The sequence below is a fragment of the Pseudorca crassidens genome, chromosome 13 (assembly GCF_039906515.1).
Source record: "Pseudorca crassidens isolate mPseCra1 chromosome 13, mPseCra1.hap1, whole genome shotgun sequence".
Lineage (NCBI taxonomy): Eukaryota > Metazoa > Chordata > Mammalia > Artiodactyla > Delphinidae > Pseudorca > Pseudorca crassidens.
Window position 1 is genome coordinate 7,678,602 of NC_090308.1, and position 27,623 is coordinate 7,706,224.

Here is a 27,623-nt window from a genome sequence, read left to right on the forward strand (position 1 = left end):
GTGACTACAGCTGCCAAAACATCTGACTTCCGAATAAGATCAGTAATGTTATAATTTTTTAAAAAAAAACTAAAGTTGACACTTTTGTATATTGGTAGGCAAAGGTGAAGGCCGCTTCTATGCTCAAGTGTTTCACATTTTTAAATTACAACAGGCCTCTGTGAGCAAACTCTGCCCTGGTAACTCAGGGTGGGCTTACTTATTGTTAAATTAATGGCTTTAAGTTACTCCATGCACCACTGGCATACCACATGATGCAAGACAGGCGCTGTGAATACAGGCATTCTTGGTCCGAAACAGATTTTATGGGTTTCCAGCTCTGGTCCATCGACCCACACGTTGGCTCCTACCTTGTAGACAGGCGCTCACTTACCATGCTCACACCCCTCTTACAATGAAAGGCGATCAGCGAGGTGTAGTTGAAACGCTTGTTCACCAGACAAGGAGTAGTACTTTCAAAGTTCAAGTAAACTTCGTTGGCTATGGGATTGAGTATCGGAGGTCCTGTGACTCGACCAATATCCTAAACAAAGAAAAAAGCAATGTTTCAGAAAAGTAATTTTTCCCCAAGTTAGTGGAGAAACGGCTAGCAGAGAATTGCAAAAATTACATGCCATCTGTTTCAAAGATGAGTAGCACCTAAAGACACTGGGTCAACAGCAGCTCACTTGAAACGTCCTGACAGGAAGGCACCACAAAGAAACCTCAGTTTGCCAGAGTGGTTATCAGTTTCGGTCCTACATTAATAACAATGGTTCTACTTCTACTCAGGGTCAATTTTTGACGATTCCAGGCAACAGGAATTTCTCTCCCCAGTTACACCGGGGCGGCTGCACAGTCTCTGGCTCCGGCTGGTGGGAAGCAGGAGCCCACGTGGCTGCCCCAACGATGCCCGTCTCCTCCTGCCCAGCACTGCGCCAGGACAGCTGCTTCCTCGGTGGTGCCCACAGTGTGGCCTCAGGGGGCACTGAGCACAAGCTTACTCACCCCCCGCCGTCTTCTGCGGCTTCGCACAGCCCCTGGAACACACTGGCTGCTCAGCAAGTGTTTTCGAGCAAATGAACACGCAAGTGAAAGCAAAGTGCCCGGCCAGGAACAGTGTGTATGTACGTGTGTGTGATGACTGTGCGTGTGTGAGTGTGCGTGTGATGAGTGAGATGAGTTTGCGATGAGTGTGATGTGTGTGAGATGAGTGTGAGATGAGGGTGTGTGATGAATGCATGTGACAAAGTGTGAGGTGTGTGATGAGTGTGCGTGATGTGTGCGTGTGATAAGCGCGTGATGTGTGAGATGAGTGTGTGTGATGACAGTGTGTGTGATGACTGTGTGATGAATGCGTGTGACGAGATGTGTGTGATGTGTGCGCGATGTGTGCGTGTGTGAGATGACTGAGATGAGTGTGGTGACTGTGTGTGATAGTGTGCGTGGTGTGAGGTGCATGTGTGATGACTGTGTGTGTGCATGTGACTCACACTCGTGTGAGTGTGTGGGTGACGAGTGTGTGATGAGTGCATGTGATGAGTGTGTGTGTGTGAGATGAGTATGTGTGTATTGAGTATGTGTGTGTGAATGAAGCCACAACGTGCTTTGTTCACCACTGTGGGGCACGTTAGGTCCACAATGACACAACACTCTAATTAGTTCTCTAATTAGAGAACTTCCTGCATTTTTTTAAATCTGAGAAAAGGTAGCCAGATGAGAAAAGCAGACTGGATCTGTAAGCAAGTGGTTCACACCAAGGCTCCCCCCCGCACCACTAGAAAGGCTGACACCACAGCACTTCCTGCCAACATCTGGTTGCTCCAGGCCCTGCACTTGTCACGTAGCTACGCCTCTGTCAAGTTCATAACACGGCCAACTTCCCCACCCCTCCCAACATCTCTCCCCACCAACACCACAGCCAACATTCATTTTTTAAAAGGACATCTAGATACCTTATGACAGGACTCACTGTTTAAAGAATGCAGAGAAACACACCACTTTTGAGATGCATTTCAAATAAAACATACCAAGAATCTCACAAACCGTGAATACAACTCATGGAGACAAGGTTTAGAGTTCCAAATCTATAACGGAAGGCAGAATACTTGGCTATTAGCAAAGCAGCTTATACCCTTAATTACAACTCATTTACCAAAGAACCTGCCTGCACTTCACAAGCGTTTCAATGACACAAGACCCGCGTGTAAGCCAAGAAAGCAAGTTCCATCGACACCCTTGAGCCTCCTGACCTGATACAAAACAGTGTGTCTACACGTGTGTGTCCACGTTGTCTCCCGTAACTGCTGACTACCCTCCTCCGCCGACAGCTCGACGCGCAATTCCTTACAGCCCGCCTCCCCTAGTGGACTCACACTCACGTGGTCCTGGCTCATTTCCCCATTCTTTCTGCCTGAAAACTCTCCAGTGAAAGCCAGAAACACGGCATGAAGGAGGTTGTTAAAAATCTTGCAGGATGGTCTCCGCCCTTGGTTCCCTACTCACCACGGGGGCGCCGTCGATGGGAACCTTGCACACAGCGGTGCCGGCGGGACAAGGCACCCCGTGCATGGGGTTCAGCGGCTGGCAGATGTTGATGTAGAAGTCAGGGCTGGTGTCAGAGGCGTCGTCCTCGCTCTCATCGTACGCTTCGTACCCCCCGGTGCGGTGGATGAGGGGGGACAAGTCGATGATGGAGCTGCCGTTCCTCACAGAACATTCCATCTGTCAAGCAGGAAACACGCCTCGTTGGTGTGTGCAATACGTGTTCCTGACCAAGGCACCCACGACAATAGAAGCTGAACCGAAAAAGCACGAGGGGTGGAAGCAGTGCCCCCAAACGCTTGGCTACCTAACGTCGGGCACTTGGAACCAAGTATGACGGGGGCCCCAGGAGTGGGGGAGACAGGCTGGGGGCCCGAGGGAGTCGCAGGAGAGGTGGAACAGGGCCCCTGGGGGGCCGTGCCACACGTGCCCAGCCCGACTCACCACCTGCTCGCAGGCCAGGGGCGTGTGCCAGTAGAAGAAGAGCGTGCACGTCTGCTTGTCCAGCGAGATGAGCACCGGCCTGTTCGCGGGCCCCGCCTCGGGCCTGCACACGAAGCTGAGCACGCTCTTGTAGCTCAGGCCGGTCTTGGAGGGACAGGGGGAGCCGTCCTCGTACACCAGCTGTAAGACCTGGTCCACGTACTTCAGCCTCTTGCTCGCCTTGCCCACGCTGATCCTGGTCTGTCCGAAGCAGGCCCCTGTCCCAAACACAGAAGGGAGAGCGGAAAACACACAATTACGGATTCAAACCACTCGCTTTCCCATGAGAACTTTCTGCAGGACCAGACTTTGAAATTCACAGCCAACACTCCGGAGGGTCCCGTGTGGTTTTAGCAAACGTTACACATCTAGTATTCCATCACGTGGCCACGAAGCCCCCACACCCCTACCAGCCCACCGCTGCCGATGAAGGAAGGCATCTGACCTCTTCGCCGGAGGGACGCGGAGACCGAGGCCGACCTCGGGGCCGGGAGGGCGGGCCACACACACTCACCTACACCAGGGGCGCAGTTCTCGTTGTCCCCGCACACGCTGAGGTAGACCAGCCCCTTCTCACTGTAGGCGGCAGTGTACCCGGCCCTGCCGCTTAGAGAGCTCAGGTCAAACAGGTGTCCTGCTCGGGGGAAAGGATGGGGACACCGTGACCCATCACCGGCGCTCACACACAGATCCCGCCGGCCATCGGGCCTCCTGATTCCTTGTCACGTGTCACCGCCCCCCTTCACTGACGCGGCCCCCAAAACCTTCCTGACAGCTAGAAAGTACCCAGGAGACAGCAGCTCAGGGCGTCCTCCTGCGCCTGGGCCACGGCGATTCCAGTGGGGTTGGGAGGGCCCGTCGGCATCCCTCCCGCTGCCAGTGACCCACCCCTAAACCTTTCCGGGCCCCAGAGCTGAGATCCTGTGGTTTCCTCGTTGCCCCACGTCAACTCTGAAAGGAACGGAAGACTGACTCCAGCTCCGCCAGCCTAAAGCTTGGGACCAGCACCCCAGAAACAGGAGTTACGGGGAGCACGGCTTTCAGGGAGGTGCTTAGTCTCTTCTCCACTGAAGAACCACAAGTCAACAGGACCGGGCAGATCCAGCAGAAAAGGCCAAACGCGCACCCACAGGACATGCTGCTGCTGCCCGGGGTGCGCCTGCCCCCCAGCCTCACACTGGGTCTCTCTCACCGCTTGCATGCACGTGCGCCCACGTGTGTGTACACGTGTATGCGTGTGTACCTGTGTGTGTGTGCACTGTGTGTGTGTTGAGGGTGTGGGGACGGGTGGCCGGCAGCGGCCCTCACCTGTGGAGGGGTTGGTGACCTGGCAGTCGTCGTGCACGTTGCTCTTCACAGGGCACGCAGCGGCTGTAGGCCAGGAAAAGGTGTACTCGCAGTCCTCTACGGCACTGAGGAACATGGGCCTGGAGTTCTAGAAACAAGCGAAGGGCAGACAGCTGCTGACAGGGTGCGCGCCTGACGCAGGTAACAGCGCCCACTGGCGCCAAGCAGGAGCTCCCCTGTGACGCACCACAGGCCCGTGACACACCCGTCTCGGTGTCTTCACGGGACGAGGGCGGACTGGGGAGAAGCAAAGGGTCAGGGTTTGCTCCTGAGATACCCCTGGGGGCTTGACACACACAGGGTGAGACAGAGCCGGAAATCCACTCGGGGGGCAGGGACGTTTTCCTACAGCTAAGGCTTTTGAGGTGGGGTCGGGGACAGGGTGGCGAAGGATGCTCAAAGGGCTACTGTGAGGCACGAATGAGGAAATAAATGATAATGTCCTGAAAAACGGAACCGACATCTGTTATGATGGACATAACAGGAAGACCCTCAGGGAGAACTAGTCATGAACTAACTAATCCCTCCACCACCCGGGCTAAGGCTCCCTGCCTCTCAGACGTGTCTCGTCCACACAGCGAGGGTAAAAGGGTAAGACTCGTGCAGCAGCGCCCTCCTTCCCAGATAAACCAGCCCCCGGCACCCGCGTGCAGAGCCCTCCACGGACCAAGCAGCTGTCTTGCTCTGCCGTGAGCCTCTCTCCTCAGATACACAGCTGAGCTAGTCTATGGGGGCCCAAGAGTCCGGACCCCAGCAGCACAGGGGTCCAGGCTCAGCCTCTGCACAGCCACCTGAGGCGGAACCTCAGCTGCCACCCCGTCAAGGGGGCAGACCTCAGGCTCCTCCCGCCACAGCTGGCCGCACGCAGCTGGACAGTGGTGGTCTGTCCTGACACTGAGGATGGAGTGCACTGGGCCAGCCTGACCTCACTCCCGAATCTTACAAGACAGCACACAGGCTGCACCTTCATCTCCGTGGCAGAGATGCTCCCGCGGTGAAAACACAGTCCAGAGAAACCAATAATTCAGCCCCCACCTGCTGCACTGCATGTACCAACCCGTCAGGGAAGGAACCATCCAGAGATGAGACGGGAACCCAGTTCCCACGCACCAACCACAGGCCAGAAACAGTGCCCGGCGCTTCACGCCGCCTCTCTCTAACCTCATGGCGACTTGGCAGGACAGGCCGAGCTCGTGCTGGTAACAGGTGCCCTGTTTAGGGAGGTTAAGTGACCGAGGTCCACGGCCAGGAAGTGGAAGAGCGACCTTGGAACCGGGTCTGCCCGACCTTCTGCTTTACCCAAGTGCCTTCATGAGGACAAGGGCAGGTTACCAAACACCAGTTCCCTCTGCGGCCTTCAGGGATCTGAGTCAGACTCCCAAGAGAACCACCGAATTCTGGAACAAGAACTGCCAGGGTGGACACCCCGGGACCACGGGCCCGAGCCGCGCCGCCCACGCCCTTTGTTAGGCTGGGTCACCCCGAGCTCTTCAACTCACATCCCAGGAAGCGAGACATCGGTCTCGCTGACCCTGGACTCGCACTGGGGCCGAGACAGCTGCGTCACTTACGACTTGGCTCTCGCTGCACGAGAAGCGGATGGTGGTTGACTTCTTCCGGATCTGGTCCGGACACGGGTCACCATCGACGTACCTCAGGAGAGTCATGCCCTCGCTCCCCTGAGGGCCATCCCTCACTCTGCCCAGGTTCACGGGCTTGGAGCCACCCAGCAGACACACAGCCGCCTCCGGAGGGCACGGCTCTGCAGCACAAGCAGAGACAATTAAGAGTGACCGTCAGCCCCTGTCCAGTCTAGGACTTAAGGGACGTAACGTCCGGCACGTGACACAGTTGATTCTAACAACTACCTCAAAATATCAGTGATTTCTCTCATTAAGTCAGATGCCAGTGACACCATGAGTTCTCACTCCATGAAACGCCATTTTACCACAGGTGGGTTGGGGGTGAGCATGAGGTGTGGGGAGAATTCAAGGCAGAACAGCCTCAATTACTCCTGATCCCCAAACGAGATGAGGCTGAAACACCTAGATTACGCCCGTGGAACATTTTAAATGGCCTCTGTTCACGTGCTATCTTACTTTAAGAAGTCACCAAGAACTGTGCCAATCTCCCAGTCCCCGAAATGTCTGAGTCATCTGCGCTGGGTAAAGAATGGGTCCCACTTCGTGGATTAATAAGAGCCTCGGCGTCACCAATCTAGCCAGCATACAAAGCGAGGGGAAGTGGGCCACGGCCTCAACCATGCAGAGGAGAAAAATAACTTTCTGGGTTTTTGTTTTTTTTTAAAAAAAAAAAAAAAAGACAGCAACAGTGCCCACTGTGAGTTGAGCCAGACAAGAGGCTGCCTCAGCGAGGCTGCGTAAAACTCCAAGAAAACGGGACAAGTTTCGTCCCCAGGATCCCAGGGGGCCGCGGGCGGCACCAAGGTCTCCGTGGGTTGCTGCTCCCAGTTGCACGGCCACAACTGAGTTCTAGCCTCATCACGGGCACCAAGGGTCTGGGTGCATCCTAACAAGACCCCACCCACTCTGCTCTCAATGAATACAGAGGGGCACATACCCAGAGCTCCATTTCCCACCCTCCTATCTCCTGCCCTGGCTAAGAATTACCTGCCACGGTGATTATTTCTACCTACCCTCCAGCTCCCCACGTTCAAACAATGGTTACAACGCTCCCAACAGAGCCTTCAGCACTGATTTATCCTGGACCACGCCAGGGATGGGTCATCAAGACCCTCAGATAATTGCTCCTGCTGCTTCTTGGCAAAACCACTCATGTGTCAGAGAGCAATGCGCCATCGAAGAATCCGCTCTTACTTCCTCTTCACCCATAAATTCACTACAAGCCATGAGCACCTCCGCCAGAGACCTCACTCACCCGAGCCGGCCTGCGGAGCCAGAGACTTGCACACGTTGATGAGGTAGTGCTCAGTGGCTCCCGTCCTCGTGACGGCTTCCCAGTTGTCACTGTACCTCGACAGGGATGAGAGATCGAAGGTGTTCCCAGCCCCGTCTCTGAAGGAAAGAAAGCACCACGGTGAGGTTCGGCTGGATTCTAACGGAGTCTAGCGCTCCGTCTGCAAAGGATCAGTATAAAGGCAGAGTCTACTCCCGACACCCTGGGAAACAGACCCTGCCAGGGACAGAACTCGACACTGGACTCTCCCAGATCCAGGCGGAACCAACAACAACACAGCTTGAGTTCAGGAAATGTCAAGCCTTAGCTCAACAAAATTATGTATTAACCAAAAAAAGCTAAGAGTAAGCACCTGTCCTGCGCAGGCCGGTGAGAAGACAAGGGTACACAGACAGCTAAGACACGCAGCGCCCAGGGCAGCCCGGGCAGCCCTGTCCAAGCTGGAGGACACCAACAGTCACTGAAATAAACCAGGCTGACGTGGACCTGCTCAGGTAACGGTTTACTTACTGCATGAACCCCAAGTAGGGACAGACACCGAGAGCCAGCCCTACGCCAGGTGCAGAGTTAATGGTAAGCAAGACAAACACTCCCTCTGCAGGGCGCCAGACCCAGGTGGAGACAGAGGACAGCCACAGGTGCCACTTCACCAGGCGGTAACCTCAGCACATCAGAGGGGACTGACTGCGAATCACCCATTCATTCAAAAACTACATGCCAACTGCGGCTACTGTGTTGAAGGAGAGATAAAAATCGCCCATTTTATGAAGTCTGCAGAAGTCACAAAGTAATACTGTAAAACGTACAGACGTCAGGTGGCAATTAGAGCGAAGAGGGAAAAAGGCAGGGAGGTGGGTATGAAGTTTGGGAGGGGAAAGAGAAGGTGAGATTTTAGACAATGGCCGCAGAAGGCCTTCCTGAGGAGGCCACCTCTGAATAAACTCAGAAAAACGCGGAAGAGCTAGTCACGCGGGGACCCGGCAAAGCGCAGCACAGGCAGAGGCAGCAGCGGGAGCAAAGGGCCTGAGGTGCAGAGAGCCCGGTGCACCCACAGGAAAGCAAGGAGCCCCATGTGGCTGGAGCAGAGCAGACACGAGGAGTGACACAGCAGGGGCTGAGCGTAGCATCACATGGAGCGCTCCAGCCAGCAGAGACGGGCTCCACCGCATCGAGGGGCACAGCAACAGCCTGGGCCGACTTACAGTCTAACGGGGCCACTGTAATCACTGCGGGACTAGCCCAGCGTGGGTCAGGGGCCCCCTGAGGGGCCACTGCGGCGATGCAGGGGCGAGATGAAGACGGCCTGAACCAGGGCAGGGAGGTGCTTCCGCAAGAGAGAACTCTAGGTATTTTGAAAGTTGATGGGCCATAAATGGGATGAGAGCGAAAGGATGGAGCTGGCATTGATACCAGCCTATGTGGGAGACACAGGTATTTATTTGCAAAAGCAGGTCCTCAAGAACTTCATATAATGGACCATCGGATAGAAACTTATTGTAAATGGTTAAAGACCTAAAAGAAGAAATTGTAACTATAATAAAAGAAGGGGGGTAGAATGGAGGGAAGAAATGATGAATCAGAGTACCAACAGGGACTTCCCTGGTGGTCCAGTGGTTAAGAATCCACCTTCCAATGCAGGGGACGTGGGTTCAATCCCTGGTTGGGGAACTAAGATCCCACATGCCCTGTGGGGCAACTAAGCCTGCGCGCCGCAACTACTGAGCCCGAGCGCCACAACTGAAGAGAAGCCCGCATGCCGCAACGAAGATCCCGCGTGCCGCAGCTAAGACCCAACACAGCCAAAATAAATTTTAAAAAAATTTTTAATAAAAAAAAATAATAAACTGTTTCTAAAATAAGTTTTAAAACAGAAAGAGTACCAAACAGAACTCCTAGCATGAAAAGGACAGTCATGAAAATTAAAGAAGGGGAACAGTCAAAACAGCAAATTAAATCAGCTGATAAGAGTATCACTAAGTTGGAAATAGGTCTAAGGAAACAGAATACAGTCCAAAAACAGATAAATAAGATATCTAAAAGACATGGTGAGGGCTTCCCTGGTGGCACAGTGGTTAAGAATCCGCCTGCCAATGCAGGGGGGACAGGGGTTCGAACCCTGGTCCAGGAAGATCCCACATGCCACGGAGCAACTAAGCCCACACGCCACAACTACTGAGTCCACATTCCTAGAGCCCATGCTCTGCAACAAGAGAAGCCACTGCGATGAAAAGCCCGTGCACCGCAACGAAGAGTAGCCCCCGCTCGCCACAACTAGAGAAAGCCCGCATGCAGCAACAAAGACGCAACACAGCCAAAAATAAATAAATGAAAAAAATAAATTTAAATTAAAGAAATAAATAAATAGAAGACATGGTGGATAGAATAAGAAAGCCTAAAATATGATTAATACAAGTCCCAGAAGAAAAGAGACAGAATAGGTTAGAGGCAACCTTCAAATATACAATCACTGCAAATATTCCTAAGTGAGTAACAGACATTCATCTTTAGCTTAGAAAGCATCAACTTCCAAGCAACATAAATAACAAAGCCATACCTAACAAATCAGACTGAGACTGCAGAACAAATACGAGAGAAAATATACAGAAAAGGTAGGTTATCTACAAAGGAATGAAAACAGGACGGATGGGGGCAGATTCTCTAATAGCAATACTAAGCACCGGAAGATGGTAGATTACCTTCAAAGTGCTGACACACACAAAAAAAGTATTCACCTGGAATTCTGTACCAAGCTAGTGACAATAAAACTAAGCCTCTTCAAGTAAAGACCAATATTTAACTCGACAGAGTCTCTGTTCGAACCACCAAGCAGTGTGACTCAGTGTGATTTGTACCCAGGACCAGTCAGCAACCGTGGAAGGAGCCAGCGCCACAAGATGAACCAGTAATGGACACTGGTTCCTTCGCTGTCCCTAGTGCAAGGGGACACAGCTCTTCACCCCATCAGAGACCAGAAGCAAATAGTTTGCAAACCAGCACTATACTAAACAGATTAAAGAAAGAGAATTGAGTCAAAAGCAAGGGGTAAAATGCAAAGAGGAAGAAGTAAGCCAAAGAAATAGAGACATTTCTTTTCCTCTTCAAAAGAAGAAATTTATATAGTCAAGCAACCAATGGATATTTTTAAAAATCACAATAATGACTTATTCAAGAGGTAAGAAAACACGTCAGAACAAAAGCACTCGACCACAATACCATGGAGATGGGGAGAGAGTGTTGGGGCTACGACACTCTACGTTATTTTATTGTTGGAGAGATGGGTATAGTTACTAACTTTAGCTTTCCATTAAATCAAAAATACGTGTTTAAGGCAACCATTAAAAGAAAATGAATTATAATTCAGGGAATGCATGGTGAGATTTTTTTAAAAAGAAACAAAAAAAAAATCATTAGTATCCTCAGAGATGATTAGAAGGACTTATTTGAAATTCCAAATGAAAATCTCCAAAGGATAGCTGATTTTCTCAAGTTCAGAAAATATTCCAGAACGGAGTAAAAACACGAAAACAGAAGATGAGCAATTAACTTTTCCACCAAACATACACAGTTCTTGTAGGAAATGGGACAATGCCTTCAAAACTGAGGAGAAATTAATTTGAATCTGTAATCCTACTACAGCCAATCAGATTTAAGAGCAAGTTATGGGCATTTTCAGACAACGCGTGGGTTCTCTCCCATCCAACCTCTCTAATAGGAGGATACACTCTAACCAAACGAAAAAGGAAGCCATGACAAAGGGCGTGAAATCCAAGAAGCAGGGGATCCAAGCCAGGAGTGATCCCCAAATGAGCTCTGATCAAAGAGCAGAAAACACACGGCCCAAATCCGAACTGAGACCTTCCCGAAGAAGAACGGTGATTATTCGCAGACACAGCATCGTGAAGAGCCCTGACAGTCTGAGATACGATGGGAAGGCATATCATTCTGTCAACAATAAAAGAGAAAGACTACGTAAAATGCCAAGATTTAAAACCTATTCGAGGTAGCTATGTTCCAAGTATTAAGCAAACTAAATGTGGAATGATTTTCGGAGCAACTTATGAAATAGAACAAATGGGAATCTTCTGACCTAAACACTAAGCCTACCTTCCTTCAGTTAAGAGGAAGCTAAGAGACACAAGATGATGTCATTTCTCTGCAGATCCAACCAGACCGTGTGATTTTGCAGCAAATGATGTTTATGCAATACTGTAAACGCCACTTATTAGTTTTTGATGCTTTAGAACCACCCTCTGAATAAAGCAGGTAAGACCATTAGAGTTACCCAGCAGGAGACACATGTTCTAAACCTTGGCAATGCACCAGCGACAGCCTGCTGGCATTGAGGCAGTGGGAGGAGCGGCTGAGGGACAGGCAGCATCCGAGGCCCTCATCTTACTTAGCGGGAAGTCAAGAGATGTCTAAAGGTGATGAAACAAGAAACAGAGCTTAGAGGGTATCATCCCGTATTCTAAAGGCAGCCAGAAGAGGAAATAAAAATGGAACTAATGAACGCGGGGCAGGGGAGAGGGGAGAGGAGACCAGAATTACATTTCTGGTGTCTGAAGACAGGGTCGACCGATACCATTTGAGGTTGACAAGCACGGGTATATCGATCATGTAGAGTCATGCAAGGCTCCAGACAGAACTACAAGAAGACACGGTAGAAAGTGGGATGAGGCTGAGGTGGGGGAAGCTTACTTCATCTGACACAGTTTTCTACACTTATGAATTCATACAATATACACGCATAAGCTTTCATTTTAACTGATTCTTCAATTAAGGATAAAAACTGGAAGGAAACAGGGAAATGATTAATTTTTCCCCAGGATGGAATGCTGTAACTCAGTGATTCTTTTCAGGCTGGGTCCTCATGCAACAGAAACGTCAGCATGTCCCTTAAATATCCACAAAGGTGTAGACCCGTGAAACCAAAATCTCCAGGGATGGAGCCCAAGGTGTGTATTTTGTAACAGTTCTGAGGGTGACGCTGATGAAATTCACACACAGTGAAGACCTCCACCTTGTCTCAGGAGCTGCCAACCACCTCATTTCAGGAGCCGACGTGAGCCACAGGAAACAGGACAAAGGACCGGTGATGGCAGCTGAGAACCTGCAGGGTGGGTGTCGCCCCCTGGTGCTCTCTCCACACACACACACACGCACACCCCACCATGCAGCTCCACCATCTCCCTCTCCACGTCCTTTTCACCAAACACAGGCAGCATCCAGGGAGGTGCAGAGGCCAGGGGACACCCTGGTCACTCCAATCCACTCACACCCACGAATCATACAAGGTTTTCTGTTTCAACTCCAGTCACTTCCTTGTACCTTAACACAAGGTAATCAAAAAATATGGAAGTCGTGAAGGATTTAGCAGTTACCCTAATCCAACTCCTCAGTTTAACATTCAGGAACCAAGGCTTAGAGAAATCACCTGACTAATCTAATCCCATCCCCCACCCAGCCACTAACTTTTTTTTTTTCTTTTTTAATATTTACTTATTTATTTAGTTGTGCCGGGCCTTAGTTGCTGCATGTGGGCTCGTTAGTTGTGGCATGTGAACTCTTACTCGCAGCATGCATGAGGGATCTAGTTCCCTGGCCAGGGATCAAACCCGGGCCCCCTGCATTGGGAGCATGAAGCCTTAGCTACTGTGCCACCAGGGAAGCCCCCGGCCACTAACTATTAAAGCAAGATATTATCAAGTAAACGTGACTGCCCCAGGGTCAACACCCGCATCGACTTACTTGAAGGAGCACTCGGTCAGGTCGAAGGGCGGGCAGGCATACTGCGTGTGCCACTCGAACAAGTAGGAGCAGTCAGAAGTCTCCTGGAGAAACACCGGCTGCGGAAGTGGAGAGACATGTCCGTGAAACGGGACACGTCAGGTAGTCGGCGCTTTAAGGATGCAAATGGTAAGGGATGGGCCTGCTCACTACACTCTACACAGACTGATCAAGGTGTGAACACAGTGACCAGGAAGTTTTATGAGACGTAAAAGCAGGTTCACTTTGTAAAGACAAAGGCAAAGGGGTGAGGGCAGAGCGGCCCCCTGCTGGTTGAGCACACTCACCGCCTGGGTGCTGCGGTCACAGTAGAAGATGATGGTCGTGGAGCGCCGGTACACCTTATGGCAGGTGTCCCCACCGGTGTAGTTCATCTTCAACACCCCATTCTCATAGGTCAGCTTCTGCGTAAGGAGACCTGCTCAAGAAGCAGCCAGTTCAACAAGGATCAGTTCAGGAAGCCCCAGGCTGGTCAACACAGACATGGTGCCTCACACACGCTGAACAAACACACGACCAAGTGTGCCTGGCCTATTGGCACTGGACCACCGGCTCCATCACGTGCCACTGTAGAGACCAGAATCAGTCCTCCTCTCGCCCAAGGCTACGATCTTATAGACTGACCACGGGATCGATGACGTACAGAGACCCCTGGCCTGACGAGCTCAGAGGATAGCACTTCCTCTTCACAGCCCCTCAGGGAGGCCCATGTACTCACCCCATCAGCTACTTCAACTTCTTTCTTAAAGATTCTTAAACTTATCATCATTGGCCCAGATGCTGAGACAGCATGAGGACCAACAGCCTGTCTTATATATTTTACAGTCCAACCCTGTATGAAATGTGTCCCCTTTGTCTCAGTTCTAGAAAGTACTACCTCAGAACACCCATTAATAGTCCAGTGCGTCCCAAAGTTGGAATAAAAAGAAGAATATAATCTCAGAATTGGTAACTGGTATTGCTAAATAAGAATGAAATAAACACTAACAACACTTATCAGTACATGTCATGATGACAAAAATCAAGTGAAATCAGAAACATCATTGGGCACGCGGGGGCGGGGGGGAGGGCCGGAGGCGGAGCCAAGATAGCAGCGTGGGAAGACGCAGAGTTCGCATCTCCCCACAACTAAGGCGCCTGCCGGATGCTGGTGGGGGACCCTGACATCTAAGGGAACGGGAAGAACCCCCGACCAAACTGGTAGGATGTGGGGGGCTGAGGGGGTTGGAGAAGTGGAGACCCGACAGGACCGGCGCCCCTGAGGGGTGGCTGAGGTGGGGAGGGGTTCCCATGCCTGAAGGGACCCCCAGGGGCTCCGATCAGCAGGGAGCAGGCCCAGCGTTTTCCCCGCCCAATCGGCCAGGGAAGTCTGCACAGCTCCCCGACCAGGTCCTACACCCTCAGAGGTCCCCTCCAGGCCGGGCTGATCCTGGGGACATAGGAGGGAGGCCAGGAGAGAACAGGAGAGGCAGGAGGGAGGCGGCTCTCCAGGACCAGAGGAGCGGGAAAGGAGCAAGGGCGTTTGCCCCACCCACTCGAACCCAGGAAGGCTGCTGGGCTCCCAGGTGGGGTCCCCTGCGGGCGGGAGGCACGCCTGGGCCCCTTCTGTTCCTTGAGCCTGAGCCCCACTCCCTACACCCCCCAGGGCCTTTTCCAGCCCTGTGGGTACTAAGCACAGGCCCCGCCCACCAGCCAAATCTTGCCCCTGCTAAGGCCCCGCCCTCCACAGCCAAGGCCTTTTCCACCTTTTTTTTTTTTATATATTTTTTCTAACATACCTGTTAGTTTCCTAGTCTAACTGTATTTTTTACTTTGTTATTGTTCTTTTAATTTTTTTGCCACCCCTCACGGCTTGCAGGATCTTGGTTCACAAGCCAGAGGTCAGGCCAAAGCTCCGGCAGTGGGTGCTCTGAGTCTCAACCACTGGACTAACAGAGAACTTTAGACCCCAGGGAATATTCATCGGAGTGAGGTCTCCCAGAGGTCCTCATCTCAGCACCAAGACCCAGCTCCACCCAACAGCCTACAAACTGCAGTGTTGGAAGCCTCAGGCCAAACAACTAGTAAGACAGGAGCACAATCCCACTCATAAAAAAACAAACAACAAAAAAAGAGACAGCAAAATAATATATCACAGATGAAGGAGCAAGGTAAAAACCTACAAGATCAAATAAAATGAGGAGGAAATAGGCAATCTACCTGAAAAAGAATTCAGAGTAATGACAGTAAAGATGATCCAGGATCTCGGAAATAGAATGGAGGCACGGATTGAGAAAATACAAGAAATGCTCAAGAAAGATCTAGAAGAACTAAAGAACAAACAAACAGAGATGAACAACACAATAAGTGAACTGAAAAATACACTAGAAGGAATCAATAACAGAATAACAGAGGCAGAAGAACGAGTACGTGAGCTGGAAGACAAAACGGTGGAAATAACTGCCGAGGAGCAGAATAAAGAAAAAAGAATGAAAAGAACTGGAGACAATCTCAGAGACTCTCTGGGACAACGCTAAACGCAACAACGTTAGAATTATAGGGGTCCCAGAAAAAGAAAGACTCTGAGAAAACATCTGAAGAGATTATAGTGGAAAACTTCACAAACATGGGAAAGGAAATAGTCACCCAAGTCCAGGAAGCACACAGAGTCCCACACAGTATAAACCCTAGGAGAAACACACCAAGACGCATATTAATAAAACAAAAATTAAATTCAAAGAAAAAACATTAAAAGCAGCAAGGAAAAAACAGAAAATAACATACAAAGGAATCCCCATAAGGTTATCAGCTGATTTTTCAGCAGAAACTCTGCAGGCCAGAAGGGAGTGGCAGGATATACTTAAAGCGATGAGAGAGAAAACCTACAACCAAGATTACTCTACCCAGCAAGGATCTCCTTCAGATTCGATGGAGAAATCAAAAGCTCTTCAGACAAGCAAAAGCTAAGAGAATCCAGCACCACCAAACCAGCTTTACAACAAATGCTAAAGAAACTTCTCTAGGCAGGAAACACAAGGAAAAGACCCACAAAAACAAACCCAAGACAATTAAGAAAATGGTAATAGGAACATACATATTGATAATAACCTTGAATGTAAATGGACTAAATGTCCCAACCAAAAGACACAGACTGGCTGAATGGATGGATACAAAAACAAGACCCGTATATATACTGTCTACAAGAGACCCACTTCAGACCTAGGGACACATAAAGACTGGAAGTGAAGGGATGGAAAAAGATATTCCATGCAAATGGAAATCAAAAGAAAGCTGGAGTAGCAATACGCATATCAGATAAAATAGACTTTAAGACTGTTACAAGAGCTAAGGAAGGGCACTACATAATGATCAAAGGACCAATCCAAGAAGAGGATATAACAATTATAAATGTTTATGCACCCAACATAGGAGCACCTCAACACATAAGGCAAATGCTAACAACCATGAAAGGGGAAATCAAAAGTAACACAATAATAGTAGGGGACTTTAACACCCCACTTACACCAATGGACAGATCATCCAAACAGAAAATAAGGAAACACAAGCTTTAAGTGACACAACAGACCAGAGAGATTTAATTGATATTTATAGACCTTTCCACCTGAAAGTGGTAGAATACACTTTCTTCTCGAGTGCACACGGAACATCCGCTAGGATAGATCACACCTTGGGTCATATATCAAGTCTCAGGAAATTTAAGAAAACTGAAATTGTATCAAGTATCTTTTCTGACCACAACGCTATGAGATTGGAAATCAATTACAGGAAAAAAATTGTAAAAACCACAAATACATGGAGGCTGAACAGTGTGCTACTAAATAACCAAGAGATCACTGAAGAAATCAAAGAAGAAATTAAAAAACACATAGAAACAAATGACAACAAAAACACAATGACCCTATGGGATGCAGCAAAAGCAGTTCTAAGAGGGAAGTTTATAGCAATTCAATCTCACCTCAAGAAACAAGAAAAATCTCAAATAAACAATTTAACCCTACACCTAAAGCAACTAGAGAAAGGACAACAAAGAAAACCCAAAGTCAGTAAAGGAAAGAAATCACAAAGATCAGAGCATAAATAAATGAAATAGAAACAAAGAAAACAGCAAAGATCAATAAAACTAAAAGTTGGATCTTTGAGAAGATAAACAAAATTGATAAACCCTTAGCCAGACTCATCAAGGAAAAAAAGGGAGAGGACGCAAATCAATAAAATTAGAAATGAAAAAGGAGAAATCACAACTGACACTGCAGAAATACAAAGGATTATAAGAGACTACTACAAACGAACTATACGCCAATAAAAAGGACAACTATGAAGAAATGGACAAATTCTTGGAAAGGTACAATTTTCCAAGACTGAACCAGGAAGAATTAGAAAATATAAACAGACCTATCACAAGAAATGAAATTGAAACTGCAATTAAAAATCTTCCAACAAACAAAAGTCCAGGACCAGATGGCTTCACAGGCGAATTCTATCAAACATTTAGAGAAGAGCTAACATCCATCCTTCCCAAACTCTTCCAAAAAATTGCAGAGGGAGGAACACTCCCAAATTCATTCTATGAAGCCACCATCGCCCTGATACCAAAACCAGAAAAAGATATCACAAAAAAAGAAAATTATAGACCAATATCACTGATGAATATAGATGCAAAAATCCTGAACAAAATACTTGCAGAGTCCAACAACATATTAAAAGGATCATACACCATGATCAAGTGGGATTTATCCCAGGGATGCAAGGATTCCTCAATACATGCAAATCAATCAATGTGATACACCATATTAACTAAGGAATAAAAACCCTATGATCATCTCAATAGACGCAGAAAAAACTTTTGACAAAACTCAACATGCATTTATGATAAAAACTCTCCACAAAATGGGCATAGAGGGAAACTACCTCAACATAATAAAGGCCATATGTAACAAACCCACAGCAAACATCATTGTCAATGGTGAAAAACTGAAAGCATTTCCATTAAGATCAGGAACAAGACAAGGATGTCCACTCTCAGCACTCTTATTCAACATAGTTTTGGAAGTCCTAGTCATGGCAATTAGAGAAGAAAAAGAAATAAAAGGAATACAAATTGGAAGAGAAGAAATAAAACTGTCACTGTTTGCAGATAACATGATACTATATATAGAAAGTCCTAAAGATGCCACCAGAAAACTACTAGAATTAATCAATGAATTTGGTAAGGTTGCAAGATACAAAATTAATGCACAGAAATCTCTTGCATTACTATATGCTAACAACGAAAAATCAGAAAGAGAAATTAAGGAAACAATCCCATTTACCATCGCGACGAAAAGAATAAAATACCTAGGAATAAACCTACCTAAGGAGGCGAAAGACTTGTACTCAGAAAACTGTAAAACACTGATGAAAGAAATCAAAGATGACATAAACAGATGGAGAAATATACTATGTTCTTGGATTGGAAGAATCAATATTGTGAAAATGACTACACTACCCAAAGCAATCTACAGATTCAATGCAATCCCTATCAAGCTACCAATGGCATTCTTCACAGAATTAGAACAAAAAAGTTTACAATTTGTATGGAAACACAAAAGACCCCGAATAGCCAAAGCAATCTTGAGAAAGAAAAACAGAGCTGGAGGAATCAGGCTCCCTGACTTCAAACTATACTACAAAGCTACAGTAATCAAGACAGTATGGTCTAGCACAAAACCAGAAATATAGATCAGTGGTACAGGATAGAAAGCCCAGAGACAGAAAGCCCAGAGATAAACCTACACACGTATGGTCACCTAATTTACAAAAAAGGAGGCAAGAACATATGATGGAGGAAAGACAGCCTCTTCAATAAGTGGTGCTGGGAAAACTGGACAGCTACATGTGAAAGAATGAAATTAGAATACTCCCTAACACCATACACAAAAATAAACTCCAAACGGATTAAAGACTTAAATGTAAGACTATAAAACTCTTAGAGGAAAACACAGGAAAAATACTCTTTGACATAAACCACAGCAAGATCTTTTTTAACCCACCTCCTAGAGTAATAAAAATAAAAACAGAAATAAACAATGGGACCTAATGAAATTTAAAAGCTTTTGCACAGCAAAGGGAACCATAAACAAGATGAAAACACAACCCTCAGAATGGGAGAAAATATTTGCAAATGAAACAATGGGACAAAGGATTAATCTCCAAAACATACAAACAGCTCATGGAACTCAATGTCAAAAAAACAAACAATTCAATTAAAAAATGGGTGGAAGACCTAAATAGACATTTCACCAAAGAAGACATACAGATGGCCAAGAGGCACATGAAAAGATGTTCAACATCACTAATTATTAGAGAAATGCAAATCAAAAGTACAATGAGGTATCACCTCACGCTGGCCATTCTGAAGAACGGCCATTATCAAAAATCTAGAAACAGTAAATGCTGGAAAGGGTGTGGTGAAAAGGGAACCCTCCTGCACTGTTGGTGGGAATGTAAACTGATACAGCCACTATGGAGAACAGTATGGAGGTTCCTTAAAAAACTACAAACAGAACTACCATATGACCCAGCAATTCCACTATTGGGCATATACCCTGAGAAAACCATAATTCAAAGAGTCATGTACCACAATGTTCACTGCAGCACTATTTACAATACCCAGGACATGGAAGCAACCTAAGTGTCCATCAACAGATGAATGGATAAAGAAGATGTGGCACATATATACAATGGAATATTACTCAGCCATAAAAAGAAACGAAATTGAGTTATTTGTAGTGAGGTGGATGGAGCTAGAGTCTGTCATACAGAGTGAAGTAAGTCAGAAAGAGAAAAACAAATACCGTATGCTAACACATATATATGGAATCTAAAAAAAAATGGTTCTGATGAACCTAGGGGCAGGACAGGAATAAAGACATAGACATAGAGAAATGACTTGAGGACACGGGGTGGTGGGGGAGGGAGAAGCTGGGGTGAAGTGAGAGTAGCATCGACATGTATACAGTATTGAATGTAAAATATTTAGCTTGTGGGAAGCAGCAGCATAGCACAGGGAGATCAGCTTTGCGATGACCTAGAGGGGTGGGATAGGGAGGGTGGGAGGGAGGCTCAAGAGGGAGGGGATATGGGGATGTATGTATGCATACAGCTGATTCACTTTGTTGTACAACAGAAACTAACAGTGTTGTGAAGCAATTATACTCCAAGAAAGATTTAAAAAAAAACACTCACTCACACACTGTTTTACAGGAACACAGCAGACATTCCTCCTACTCAGGAAAGTTATAATCTTTAGATCTTAAATCATAAGATATAATCATAACATCTTAAATGTGGAATTCCATCCTTTTGCAAAAAGAGAAGAAACAACCATGGTACCTGCCACTTTCTGAAATCCCTGGGGTCCCCGCTTTGCCTGACAGGATGAGATGACTTTGGACTTGTCATCGGTCGAGCAGACACCTGAGGACAGCTTTCCACAGACCCGGAAGTAATAGGTGTATTCACCAGCCCTCACGATGGTGTCATTTAGGCCAAGAGGCTTCAGGTCATACATGTTGCCATGCCTTGGGTCTCTCACCTCACAGTTGTCCCCTTCAAGAACACGAGAAGGGAAGGGCAATTACACACACTCACACCTTGAGGCAAAAGTTCTGCAACTTTTAATCAGCTAAGTACTGTCTTAAAAGAGGCATTAAACATCACTTCCACGTTCTCTCCTTTTGTCTGTATAGATAAGACAAACTGCCTGACAAACAGCTTTCTCGAAAAGCTTAGGTCACAGGATGAAGATCCACTTAAACAAAACCAAACCCCACGTTCATATTCTCAAGCGTGAGATGCCGAGAGTCCATCAGTCTGGGTAGGTGAGGAAAACGTAGCTGGCAAAGTGAGCAATGGAGTGGAGTAAAAAAAATCAAGGATAAGCAGCTGTCCGTCCACTAATGGATGCTTCATGATCATGCATGGGGTTTCACATCTAAGATGCTGTTAGAACACCCCCTACTTCACACATTCACCAGCATCAGTGAGCAGGGCTGGGTCTTACCTTCCACGCGGACGACGGGACAGGCTTCCACGGTTCTCCAGACAAACACATACTCACAGTCGTCCAGGAGCTGAAAGGTCGGGGATCCCTACAACAGAAACCAACAGCTCACTGTGTTCTCATTTATTTAAAAAATGAGTCAAATGGTAGCTAGAACTAATACCCAACTTTTAACCTCCACGAGAAAAATACATGGCACTTATGAAACACATCAGATCTGGGGGGAAACAGCACATTCTAGTCAAACCCCATCGATGGCCTAAAACCCCTGAAAACTCAGGCAAGTTCTACATCAGACAGAAGATCTGGAGACTGGAGGGGCGTGAGAATGAGGCACGGCAGACACGCACCGTCGTGTGGGCGCACTCGAGCGTTATCCTGGTGGAGAAGCGCTGGGTCCCGCACTTGTCGCCGTTGACGTAGACGATGCTCAGGGACCCGTTGGCGGCAACTTGAGGACTGACCTGCACGACGCCCAGGTTCCAGCTGTTGTCTTCCGACACGAGGCAGGACCCCACTGCACTGCCTGGAAGGGCCAGGAAAGCCGATGAACTCGGGGGTGGGAGGAAAGGCAGAACGAACCTGAGTCCACTGCTCGGAACTCACCGTGGCAGCCAGGAATATACGGGAGAGGATTGCAGACACTCAAGTAGAAGGTTCTCCTCTTTCCATCAGCCGAGGTGTCAACCGCAGTCCAAGGCTTCCTGGCTTTGCTTAGGCCGCTCAGATCATACTCGTTCCCAGCGAGGTCTGAAACACATGAAAACGCTGGAACTCCCTGCCTTCCTGGCAGCTTTGGGCACCGTCTTTCAACCCCAAAGACCAAGCATGCACGAACTTAACATTCATAACAGGGATTTCCCTGGTGGCGCAGTGGTTAAGACTCCAGTGCTCCCAATGCAGGGGGCCCGCGTTCGATCCCTGGTCAGGGAACTAGATCCCACACGCATACCGCAACTAAGGAGCCCGCCTGGCACACCTAGGACCCAGCACAGCCAAATAAATAAATATTTTTTAAAAAATAAAAATATTCGTAACAGAGAAATGAGGAGATCCTCAGGAAGCCGAGAGGCTTCTCCTACAGAAACACACACCTGCCCTGACCCTCAAAACCTCCATTACAACAAATCACCACGGGTGTGGAGGTGAGGCTGGGGGCCACCACAAAGAATGAGGGCTGCTGGAGACCCGGCTCAGCATCCAGGTACACCTTACGGAGCTTTATCCTCTTGTTCTTTTCTTCTCTTACACTGTAAGAAGCTCTGACAGTGTACTTGATTTTTTTCCCCTAGTTTTCTTCTCCGTTCTTAACCAGCTTCTGATCCCAAACTATAGCTCAAAACCATTAATTATGTATCTAGATTCTCTTCAAGAGAAGCTTTACAATTCCAGTATCATTCAAAGAAAATATGTAACACATATATCATGCTGCCTGTAAAGTAAAACATACAGTACACAGAGACACATGTGCGCACACACACAGACACACACGCAGGCAAAGACACACGCTTTTGACCGGCCTCTTAATTCCTGGTCCCCCGGCCTCACCCATGACTTGGCAATCCACTGGAGAAGGTACACAGGCCAATGCAGTTTCAAACTCAAAGAATGTGTCCCGGATCCCCAGGTCAGAGTCAATGTCTTGATGCAGGAATCTGGGGGTCCCTGGGTAAACGTCGTCATTGCAGATGAAGCGGATGATGAAAGTATCAGCCCTCCCTGCGAACAAGAAGACCAGACTGTAGGAAACCACAGCAATCATGGTGCAGCCTAACACGCGTGTGGCACCAGGACAGTGTGCCTGGGAACGAGCCTCCAAGCCACCCTCTAAGGCAACCACGGCGAAGCGCCGGGTCTGGTTCAGGGACCCAATCTGAACTACAAAGTGGCCACGTTCACTGTGATAGCGACCCACGTACAGACGGTGTACACCGTGAACTCGGTGTCTTGGCATTCTTCTATTCCAGGAAGTGTGCAAATGCTATATCCGTTTATCCATCCACTCTCCTTTACGGGTTTATTGGACAATATTTACTAAGTTCCTTACTACACACAGGAGTGAAAGAAACAAGAAAACCCGCCCTACTGGGAGCTGACACTCCAGTCCAGCGCCCAAGTAGTAAGCAAAAGGCAACCCCTCACAGATCAGTTGGAAACGAAGGAAAACGCAGCAGGGACGGGGCCTAAGAAACCCCAAGGGTGGTGGGGAAGAGGCATAGCGGTTTCCAACGCAGTGGCCGGGCTCCCTGAGAAGGTGCCATCTGAGCCCCCCCCCCACTGAAGAAGGGAAGAAAAGAAATGAACTGCCTGGCAGTCTTGAGGGGAGAGCACTGCGGACAGAGAGAACAGCAAGGACCAAGGCTCAGGTGGGGAGGATGGGCGAGGATGGGCCTCCCCAGTTCCAGAAGCAGGAGGTCAGCGGGAGTGAGCTAGCACAGTGGCAGGCGACCCCGTCAGAGGAGCAGCCAGTGTCCCTCGGCCACTGGACAGGGCTGGCTGCTACTCTGGGCTCCCGCAGGGCGGGGACCACGGGTGGGTGGTGAGCACCGGAGGCTGCGCTAGGGGAAGAACCCCAGGGTCATCAACACGTTAACCCTCACAGGGGACCAGAGATGCCCGGCTAATACAGGAGGAAACTGAGGCAAAAAGAGGGTAAGGAGCAAGTCTGGGGCAGCACGGCTCTACACTACCAAACGTAAAATAGATAGGTAGTGGGAAGCAGCTGGACGGCACAGGGAGATCAGCTCAGTGCTCTGTGACCACGTAGAGGGGTGGGACTGGGAGGGTGGGAGGCAGGGAGACGCAAGAGGGAAGAGATATGGGAACATATGTATATGTATAACTGATTCACTTTCTCATAAAGCAGAAACTAACACACCATTGTAAACCAATTATACTCCAATAAAGATGTAAAAAAAAAAAAAAAGGGCTGGTTATATATGTGCTGTGCCCCTGGGGTTGCCAGCGCCTGGATTCAAACCCAGCAGAATAAGTGTCAGCGGCTGTCAGCCACACGATTAGGGCCAAAAAAAAAATTATATATAAATGCCTAATCTATTTCATTTTTAAACAGCACTCTGGAACTGCAGAGCAGAAGAATTATAAACCAGAATGACGCACGCTGCTTTCTGGATACTGAAGTGAGTGAGCACCTGACTGTTTTGACCAAGAGTTGAAGAGCTTTCCACCTGTAAAGCAAAGGATTACCACTCCCCCGGCTCTACTAATTCTCCTCTAACCAACTAAAATTATCTCAGTCTGTGGTCCAAACCCTCCCCAACAAATGATACAGAACAAGATCAATTCCCTTTCTAGGACAACCCTTCCAGGATCTGATAGCAGCCCCCAGGCCCCATGTTTTCTGTCCCTGAAGAAGACCCCAATTCTTCAATCCCCTTCACAAGAATCCTGAACTCATTCCTTCGACGCCCTCAGAGTTCTCTTCCCAGCGTGTTCATGGATCCGTCAGCCTGAGCGCGATGCGCAAAAGTAGCCAGTGACCGCACACTGCCACGGGTGCAGGAGGGCAGAGCCGTCCCCACTCCCTTCTGGATACTAGGTTCCTCTGACGTCGACTCAGACGCCCCTCATGTTTTCCGCCCCACACATCACACGACTGCCCCCTCCTGAGTCCATGCCGGTGTGGTGCACAGAGCACAGGTTCACAAGCCAGAAGGCGCGGGTTCCAACCTCCGCCCTGCCGCTCACTGGCTGTGTGTGTGATGTGGCTGCACCTCTGTGGGCCTCCGATCCTCAACGCAAAGCAGAAGCGTGTGAGTCGGCAGAGCCAGGATGAGGATCGAGAGACCTGGCTGCCAGCCCTGGCTCTGCCCGGCGCTGAGCCAGTGGCTCTGTCCAGGGCACAGGGCCTTCCGGGGCCTTCGTCACCTGTGAAGCAAGAAGGTGGCTAAGCAGAGGGTGTGAGCGCAAATGAGATGCACGGGGTTGGCGGAGAACCAACCCGCTAAGCGCACACAGCACTCCACACGGGGGCACACGCGGCAAGCATTCACGACGGCAGCTGTGACTCCACCACCCCCGTCCTCCCGAGGCCCTCAGACTCGGCCTTGCACCTTATGACACCAAAAATGGCAACGTTCAGTTTACAGTCACAGCTGCAGGAAGGAGTAGAAACGTGAACCCACTGGAGATGCAAAACTGTATTTAAAGAGACAATCAAGACTGAGTAGAGGAATTGGCGGAAAGAAAGAAATTTAGGAAAAAACAAAGTAACTTCTGTTACCTTCACCCACCGCTTCTTTAATACCTGAAAAACACAGCACAAAAGGCCGAGCAAACACACTCCTATCAGAGGAGCCGCCGGAGGTGCAGGTGGAGGACACCTGGGGGCGGGCACAGCAGAGCCTAGTGGCCGGGACCCCTCCGGCCGCGGGATGCACTCAGGCGGCTGGGAGAACACACCAGAGGCTGGGCACGTGGGGCTCAGAGGCGGGGAGGGTGGCCAGGACTCAGAGTCTACAGGCACTCCCGTTACACTCTGAAAGGTTTACAGTCATGGAACCCCCAGGACACCGGTTAGCTGCAAACACAGGGATGTGAGCTCACCTCTGGGGTGGGAAGGAAGCCCCGTGTAGGTCAGAGTTATAAAGCCCTCGGTGGACAGCTGGAGGCTCTTCTCCAGTCCCACCAGCCTTCCTGGCTTCAGATTCTTCAGCTCTTCCGTCTGGGTCTCTGCCTCACAGCCAGAAGCTGGCTTTCCATCCAAGGTGCCACAGACGCGCATCGCGCCGCACACGTTAAACTGCAGGCCAGACAGCGAGAACCACACACCAACTCAGGCCACGTGACTCACCGCGAACATAACCCCAAACAACTCAAACCCTGCCCAGCCAAACAGGGTTGCCTGCTTGTTATCCAAACAATTGCATAATTTGTTCCTTATTAGGCAAATGACCAACTTTCCATGCCTGGGCAATTAAACCCTGAAGCTAGTACATAAAGCAGAAATCAAAGTCCAAACGGCAATGCCCATAAATTGCCTGTAAGGCTTTATTTATACAGCCCCGTATCTCTAAATGCATGAGACACACTGCACGTAACAATGCAGCATATATAAGAGAGGAACTGTAAGTAGTCAGAATTTTACAGTAAAAAAAAGCATATATGGTTGAAGTCACATTAATTAAAAGTAAATATAATGGGATACCCCTGTATTTCTTAAAGCTGTTGATACCATTCGATTTAAATCCAGTAGTTGATATAAGGAAGCAGGATATGCTCTTCGGTACGAGACACGAAAAGGAAAGACTTCTCTACAACTGGTATGTGGACGACGTATAAAAAGTTAAGAACTACACGTACAAAGTATTTTTCCTTCAGACCAAAGTTTACTACTTAAGAAATGGCCACTTAAGACTACACCCAGGCAGGTGCCCTGCAGCCACGTGGGCTGCGTGGTCACAGAAGTAGGGGCAGCTGAGCCCGGCAGGGCCAGGTGATAAGGGAACAGTGCCAAGCAGCCGGCTGGTGGGCGGTGGCGTCCTGAGCCCTTCTGGCAGCACAAGGGCTGTGTCCTGACTCCCAGGAGCCTAGACACCCACTAATCAACTCCACTTCCACTTGCATCGTCCACAGTCTGTCCCTGCTGTCCGCAACTGTGCACCTGCCACCTCCCGCCCCTGCTACTGCACAGGCACAGCCTTTCCGGCCTGCTTCGAGCACACTGTCTACGGGGCCACCTCTTCCGGTATGTCCACTACAGAGCTCCTCTGCTAGCATGTTCTCCCTGGGCTCGCCGTCTCTGGCATGTCCTCTATGGGACTCTCCTCTTCCGACATGCTCCCTGTGGGGCTCAGCAAAGGTCCTGTCTGTTTCTCACACTCACACCGACAGCCAAATATACTGTCACCTGTGATAACCTGGTACAAGCCGAACTCCAGAACAGCAGGTCTGAGAGGGGGTGGGGAGAGGGAGGGCTGCAAGCCACTGTGCTGCTGAGTGACGAGCCCTGTCAGGTGCCTTCTGGCTCTGGAACAATCCGCAGGCCCTCCCGCATGCGCTGTGCCTGCAAAGTCCCCTTTGCATCAAAGTGCTATGACATTCTCACCCCAACTTCCTGCTTTCAAAGGGTATTCTCTTCTTCCACTGGATTTTGCTGGAAGTTGTTAAACCTAAATAAAGATTTTTTAAAAGCTTTCTCCCTGTCTAGCAGCGCTTAGTTTACAACAGAACAGCATTAAGTGGAGATTTTCCTCCTCACCGCTCCAGACACCCTGTCAGGGCCGCCCGTGAAGGAAGCGCCGTCAGAAGATCCCAGAGCACTGCCGTCAGTCGTCTCCCTCTAATAGGGGAATATCGTTTCCACTTGACCAGTGCCTCTGAAACCCCAGTGGGCATCAGAGCCACGTGGGGCCTTGTCAAAACAGGCTGCTGGGGCTTTGCTGTTGGCACAGTGGTTAAGAATCTGCCTGCCAATGCGGGGGACACGGGTTCAAGCCCTGGCCCGGGGAGATCCCACGTGGCATGGAGCAACTAAGCCCGTGCG

The 27,623-nt window shown here is 49.0% G+C and overlaps 1 protein-coding gene across 1 annotated transcript in view; it reads right to left on the reverse strand.

Moving 5' to 3' along the window:
* IGF2R (insulin like growth factor 2 receptor) overlaps nucleotides 1-27,623 on the reverse strand; it is a 109,853-nt gene that overhangs the window by 18,284 nt on the left and 63,946 nt on the right. Inside the window, exons 22-36 of the mRNA XM_067701612.1 lie at nucleotides 25,685-25,880; nucleotides 22,667-22,837; nucleotides 21,725-21,868; nucleotides 21,469-21,644; nucleotides 21,119-21,206; nucleotides 20,449-20,664; nucleotides 13,365-13,495; nucleotides 13,039-13,136; nucleotides 7,252-7,388; nucleotides 5,925-6,115; nucleotides 4,315-4,441; nucleotides 3,521-3,640; nucleotides 2,968-3,224; nucleotides 2,485-2,703; nucleotides 374-523 (exon numbers count right to left, since the gene is read on the reverse strand). Coding sequence (XP_067557713.1) covers nucleotides 374-523; nucleotides 2,485-2,703; nucleotides 2,968-3,224; nucleotides 3,521-3,640; nucleotides 4,315-4,441; nucleotides 5,925-6,115; nucleotides 7,252-7,388; nucleotides 13,039-13,136; nucleotides 13,365-13,495; nucleotides 20,449-20,664; nucleotides 21,119-21,206; nucleotides 21,469-21,644; nucleotides 21,725-21,868; nucleotides 22,667-22,837; nucleotides 25,685-25,880 — 2,421 coding nt within the window. The remainder of the gene's footprint in view (nucleotides 1-373; nucleotides 524-2,484; nucleotides 2,704-2,967; nucleotides 3,225-3,520; nucleotides 3,641-4,314; nucleotides 4,442-5,924; nucleotides 6,116-7,251; nucleotides 7,389-13,038; nucleotides 13,137-13,364; nucleotides 13,496-20,448; nucleotides 20,665-21,118; nucleotides 21,207-21,468; nucleotides 21,645-21,724; nucleotides 21,869-22,666; nucleotides 22,838-25,684; nucleotides 25,881-27,623) is intronic.